The sequence below is a fragment of the Aulonocara stuartgranti genome, assembly GCF_965226115.1.
Source record: "Aulonocara stuartgranti genome assembly, chromosome: 16".
Classification (NCBI taxonomy): domain Eukaryota; kingdom Metazoa; phylum Chordata; class Actinopteri; order Cichliformes; family Cichlidae; genus Aulonocara; species Aulonocara stuartgranti.
The window spans coordinates 22,760,857-22,767,028 of NC_138952.1; the positions used below are offsets into that span (position 1 = coordinate 22,760,857).

General features: G+C 41.3%; 2 protein-coding genes across 2 annotated transcripts in view; both read left to right on the forward strand.

Annotated features, from left to right (window-relative positions):
• Positions 1–2,178, forward strand: part of cmss1 (cms1 ribosomal small subunit homolog) — a 29,329-nt gene extending 27,151 nt beyond the window's left edge. Inside the window, exons 6-10 of the mRNA XM_082509087.1 lie at positions 2–104; positions 191–251; positions 349–436; positions 513–601; positions 1,922–2,178. Coding sequence (XP_082365213.1) covers positions 2–104; positions 191–251; positions 349–436; positions 513–601; positions 1,922–2,005 — 425 coding nt within the window. The 3' untranslated portion in view covers positions 2,006–2,178. The remainder of the gene's footprint in view (position 1; positions 105–190; positions 252–348; positions 437–512; positions 602–1,921) is intronic.
• Positions 2,179–2,277: 99 nt separating this feature from the next.
• Positions 2,278–6,119, forward strand: tmem30c (transmembrane protein 30C). The gene is made up of 7 exons (XM_082509086.1): positions 2,278–2,847; positions 3,086–3,202; positions 3,492–3,599; positions 4,713–4,803; positions 4,884–5,027; positions 5,098–5,310; positions 5,437–6,119. Exons 1-7 carry the CDS (start codon positions 2,650–2,652, stop codon positions 5,619–5,621), a joined length of 1,056 nt encoding a protein of 351 aa, XP_082365212.1. The 5' UTR covers positions 2,278–2,649; the 3' UTR covers positions 5,622–6,119.
• Positions 6,120–6,172: the final 53 nt, after the last annotated feature.

Here is a 6,172-nt window from a genome sequence, read left to right on the forward strand (position 1 = left end):
GTTGCTCCCAAGTGGGCAAAGATTCAAAAGCAGCACACGGAAAAAAGTTCTGTGGTTCTGCTTGTCGTCTGCAGCTCTGCTCTCCGAACCATCGAGCTCATTAAGTAAGTGACAGACCACTGATGTTTGTCGTGTTTCTCCAGTTACCACTTTCAAATTAACGTGACGGGAATGTTTGTGTCATCCACAGGCAGCTGACTAGTTTCAAGGGTGAAGCCAAAGCTGTGAAGCTTTTTGCGAAACATATCAAGGTAGTGGAGATGACTGTTAATCACAGGCGGTGTGTAGATTGTGAACTGTGAATGATTTCATAGAATGATTGTCTGTGTCATTTTTTTTTTTGCATAGATAGAAGAGCAGGTGAAGCTGCTGCAGAAAGGCATCTACCACATAGGAGTGGGGACACCAGGGAGGATCAGCGCTCTCGTTGAGAGAGGTGTGTGTTTGTGATCGGCCTCTTTCGTTTAACTTCAAAGCTTTTGAAGTCTTCTCACTCTGATTTGGTTCCCCAGAGGGTTTGAGCTTGCAGGCATTGAGATACCTGGTTCTGGACTGGAACTGGAGGGACCAGAAGCTCAGAAGGATGGTGGACATTCCTGAGGTGAGCTACTGCCCCCTGCTGGGCTAGAAAAATGTGTTTTTATTGCTGTTACTCCACTTTGACTTGGAGCTTCTTTTTCTTTTGTTTATAATAATTAACATGCAGATTTTCCCTGATCATTGTTTCTCTGATCTCACCGTAAAGCTGCGCTTAAGATTGGAAACGTATTTCTTTAGTTAATTAACAAAGAAAAAGAAAAGAGATCACCTGAAAAAATTTGTCTTTTTTTTAAGTAAAAAAAAAAAAGAAATGCTAAGATTGAAAAAATATTGATGTCAAAAAGTGACATTTTTATGTATCAGCACGTTACTCAAATTTGAAATCAAATGTTGTAATAATTTGAATAACTGGATTCCTGATTTTTATGATCTGTAAGTAATAATCATCAACATTAAAACAGAAAAACCTTTAAATATTTCACTCCTGTGTAAAAGTTAACTTTTAAAATACATTATGAAGAAAATTAGTTTCATTATTTGTGATGCACTTTTTTTATTTTAGATTTGGCTTGTTGTCTACAAGAAAGGAGGAAGAAATTAGTGGAGATCTTTTAATTGAACATATACTTTATGAACGTGGGATGTTTTAAACCATTATGACTTTTTTCCAGCGGTTAACCCTTTAAAAACTGGACATATTTGTTTAGTCGTAGATTCTGAAGCCTGGCTAATTTGACTTTAGTTTTGTTTTCCTAGAATTCCCGTCTCCGGCAAAAACAGTGTTAAAATGTGAATCGTTTCAAATATTTCCATTATTTTAAATATCCTAAACATTTATCCTGAATTAATATTTTGACCTTCCATTATTTTGTGTGTGCAATGCACTGGGTGTATGCTGTAAGCTGATGACACTGTGGAGGTGGCACAGAGCGTGGGTTAAGGAGCAAGAAAATGGCTGTGGGGGGACTTCCATAGCTGTGTTGTCTGCTCTTCTCACCTGATCCATTTGATACTTTTGGTTAACTAATAGAAGTCACAGATGCTCCTGGTTATAAGTGATGTTTATGCAAAGTTTCATTCAGATTGATGCACCTGTTAAAGAGGTGAGGTGGTACAAGTTGACATATAGATATGCATATGCTACAATTATTATAGTAAGAAAAGACTTTACATTGAAATTCAGTTCATTTTGATTTCATTTACATGGCACCAAATCCAGCAACTGTCGCCTCAAGGAGAACCTACAATATTAGATAGAAGGAGCTAAAAGTTATTCAATATTGAACCCTATTTGCATTGCAGAGTAATCTTTTTGGAGAGGATCTTTTAGTTTTTCGTTCCCTTTTAATTTCACTTCATATTTGCCTCTTTTTTTTTTCAGATCAAACAGGATCTTATGAAGCTGTTGGAGAGTGGCGTCTTGGCTCGCTGTAAGGAAGACAAAGTCAAAATTGGACTATTTTAACTGACTGCTTGACATTTAAAGGGACTTTGTCTTCACTATTCCTTGTGCTGATCCTGTCACGAGCTTTTAATATTTCCAGAGCCTGTGTGAAATGTACGGCATTGTTTGTTCACTTTTGTGACCAACACAATGTCAGGGAGTGTGATGAATGAATAAACAGACTTCAAATTAAAGCCACATCCTTTTTTGTTTACTCTGACCTTGGAAAGTCCCCCCGACTGACAATGTGAGGTCATGAGTTTACTTAAACCACCGGGGAGCCCCATTCAGCATCCTACAGATAGAAAGGGGCCCAGAACCACCCCGATATCTCCCGCAGCCAGTGACGATATAAAATCCTGTTCTGTACAAGTCTGTGTGTTGTAGGACGGAAGTACACAATCTTGTGGTAAATTGGAAGTAACAGAAAGAGGTAGTTGAGTAAAGAATTGCGGTTAATAAGTAACAGGACACAACGGTCGCCCCCACGATGCAAAGCCTGCTGGGAAAATCCCTTGGCAAGCAGAGGGGTGTGTGAGTGTGTGTGCAGAGAGATATCGCTGAAATAAAAAACAGGAAGACAAGAGGAGGGCTGGTTTACACGCAATTTTTGAGTCTCCAGCTGTCAATCAAGTTCTTCTTCTGAAGCCAAAGCTCTCGCTCTCATGGGGAAGGTGAAAGGCAAGCCCGGGCCCTTGGCTCGGAGACCCGACAACTCTGCTTTCAAACAGCAGCGGTTACCTGCCTGGTCTCCAATGCTAACTGCTAACACCGTGCTGCCTTTTTTCTACTTTATGGCTTTGATGTGTCTGCTGTTGGGAGTATGGCTGCTTCTCACTGTGCAGAACACCCAGGAAATGAAGGTGAGTGAAAACCACATTTGCTTCTAAACACTCACTTTCAGTTCTAGAAATTTGATGGCGTAAGAGCGCTATGCATTTGTCTTTGTTCATGTCAGAGAGGCCCCAATGCCTCTGTGTGCAATAAAAACAGGGTGTGACAACATCAGGAAAGGTCGAAGGTTATGTTTGAAAAAGTTTAAGATCAAGTTCACTATCGGCACTTTCCCCTCTCTCTCTCTCTCTCTCGTTGTCTTTTCAGCTGGACTACACAGAGGCTGAAACCTGCAACAAGTGTTTTGAAATGCGTAAAAATGTGAGCAACGCAAACACGCCCTGCACCTGCACAGTCAATTTTAGGATTGACAAACCATTTAAGGTAAGAACCTCTCGGCACAGAGTGACAACATAATCCTAACTTGAGGGCCACTTATAATCTTACTCCAGAGGCCTCAGTAGCACACGCTAAGTATGGCACAAAGCTCTGAAACAGCTTGGAAGCGGGTCTCGTGTGAAGATTATTACTCTCACACTCTGTATCTAACAGGCCCCACTGTCAGTGCTTGCGTTTGTTGTCTGTGCTTTGAAGCTTAAAGCTTAAATTCATCTTAGGATTTGTGGTTCTACACTCATCCACTTGACGATGTGAATGTGTGTGTGTGTCCCAGGGAGATGTCTTTTTCTATTACGGACTCCGTAACTTTCATCAGAACCTTCGCAGATACATGGACTCCAGAGATGATGGGCAGACGGTTGGAAGGAAGAAAAATTTAAAGGTATCATCGTCATGTCATCAGAAATGCTGACAATGCCAAGAAATAAGTATTTGCCCTCTTCCTCATATCTTATTTTTCTCCATATTTGTCACGCATGCATGTTTCATATCAAATATCATCTGTGAAAAAGTAATTGCCCCCTAAACCTAATCAATGGTGACGCCACCGTTGGCAGCAGGAACTGTAGTCAAGTTTTTGTATCTGGCGTTGAGTGTTTCACATCACTGGATGAATTTTGAACCACTTGTTTTTTGCAGAATTGTTTTGATTCAGCCTCACTCGAGGGTTTTCTAGCATGAATGGCCCGTTTAAGGTCATGCCTTAAGTGTGGATTTTGATTAGGCCACTCCAAAACATTCATTTAAATGTATCTGGAGTCATTCAGAGGTGACTTTCGGAAGTTTCGGATCATTGTCCTGCTGCATAACCAAGTATGCTGGAGCTTTAGTGATCGCAGAACATTCTCCTTCGGGGTTTTCTGGTAGAGAGCAGAATTCATGTTTTCATCAACTACAGCATTTCACCATTGTCCTGAAGCAGCAAAGCAGCTGCAGACCAGCAGGCAACCACCACCATGTTTGACTGAGTGTGATGCATAAAGCTGCTGGGTCACCTTATGCATGGAGTGACAGTTCTGAATAAAGAGATGGATCCGTCTAACTCCAGAGGTTAAAGAAGAGGCTGGGCAGCATTAGGAGATGCTCATCTCCTCCCACAACACGGCTTCTCTGAGATGTTCAGCCCCAAAGAGCCGTTATAGAAACAGGACCACACTAATCATGCAGAAACTTTGACTTGTATGGTCACTAAAGCTAAGTCATGTCATCTGTTGTACTTGGTTTGTGAAGATAAAAAAACAGAAGTACGGATGAGCCACACCCCTGATAATGCTGGGTGATTAGTGGAAGCAGCGCTTTCATGTTGTTGGCGGAGTTAAAATTAACCTTCGGTAGTTGAATCTATGACAACAGACCTTATTTTAGTGTGTTTCATGTGTTTCGGGACCACATGCATGAATCTTCAGCTACCAGACATGCGTTGTAGTGTTTAAAGCTGAAGAAGCTTGAATTTTACTTGAATGCTCGACTTGATTAAATATCACATCTTCCCTAGGACCCAAGTTCATATTGTGAGCCATTTTTGAAAGATCCCAGCGGACGCCCGATTGCTCCCTGTGGCGCTGTGGCCAACAGCATCTTCAACGGTAAACACAACTCAAAACACACTGCATCAGTTAGCTGCTCTACCCTTCCTGTCACTCTTAACTTGCATGTGTTTTCCCAGACTCCTTCGTCCTGTGGTATCATCATCCCAACGGCAGAGGTGAGGTTCCTTTGATGCGGGAAGGCCTCACGTGGTACACGGACAAATACATCAAGTTCCGCAACCCAACGACTGACAACTTGACTCTAGCCGAAGTGTTTGAAGGTAAAGGAGGAATTTTTTTTTCTTTCCTCAGAAATCATTTTGTGTCACATTTTAAATGTTTTCCCCACAGGAACGGCGCCACCTCCATACTGGCAGAAGCCCGTGTACAAGCTCGATCCCTCCAATCCCATGAACAACGGTTTTATCAATGACGATTTCATTGTATGGATGAGGGAGGCAGCTTTCCCCAACTTCAAGAAACTTTATGGAATCTTATTCCGAAACGACAACCCCTTCACAAAGGGGCTTCCAGCAGGCAGTTACAGCATCAATATAACCTACAGTATCCTTTCACTGTGTTAGAGGCATCTTAACTCCCAAATGCACTTTCCCTCCATCTTTTGTTATTCAATTTAAACACGCTTCTCTTTGATCAGATATTTTTGGCCTTGACCTCCTGCTCTTTCAGACTTTCCCGTGCAGTATTTTCGAGGCAGAAAGGAAGTGGTGCTGACAACGGTGACCTGGTTTGGAGGTCAGAACCATTTCCTGCCTATTGCTTACCTCATAACCAGCAGCCTGATCCTCCTGACAGCTGTCGTCCTCACGGTGGTCTGGTGGAAGTTTGGAAAAGATGGGAAGAACATGGAGTGAAGAAGAAGAGGTGCTTCAGGAAACTAATGAGAGGAATGCTGGGAAAAACTTACAAGCAGATTAAAAGAGATTATTGCTGGGTTGATTTGAAGTTTTGTTTTGTTTTTTTAAGAAACAAAAAGCTAAGTGCTAAACATTTGTGAGTAAATGATGGATGGGGAAAATGGTTTAAATAGGAATGTTGTTTTCGATTTTGCGGCAGCACGTGAAGGAAAACTGCTTTCTTTTTCAGATCCACGCGTGTGACGGGTTTATCGTGGTGCTGCTGTGTTTACACATCTGAGCTGTGTTTACTTGATTTTTACTTGCTGAAGTTTGCTTTTATAATACACACCATTTCTCATGTACTGTTAATATGTAAATATTTATTAGAATTCTTACATTAACAAAAGCACAGATCCAACTTTTATTTTCCTAATGCAAAGTGTATTCTTGCATCCTTGTGTGCAAAAACTGTCAAAGTGCCACATCTTAAAATTGAATAAAGGATTGTAATTAAAACGACCTGTTGAATCAAGTGTTGTTTCTGTCTTGGCTATAGCTACTTCACA

Bases quoted from the DNA above. Each gene is read 5' to 3' on its own strand.
- tmem30c (XM_082509086.1), top strand. From the start codon at position 2,650: ATGGGGAAGGTGAAAGGCAAGCCCGGGCCCTTGGCTCGGAGACCCGAC. The intron at 4,804-4,883 runs GTAAACACAACT...GTGTTTTCCCAG, and splicing joins GGCCAACAGCATCTTCAACG to ACTCCTTCGTCCTGTGGTAT. The intron at 5,311-5,436 runs GTATCCTTTCAC...CTGCTCTTTCAG, and splicing joins CAGCATCAATATAACCTACA to ACTTTCCCGTGCAGTATTTT.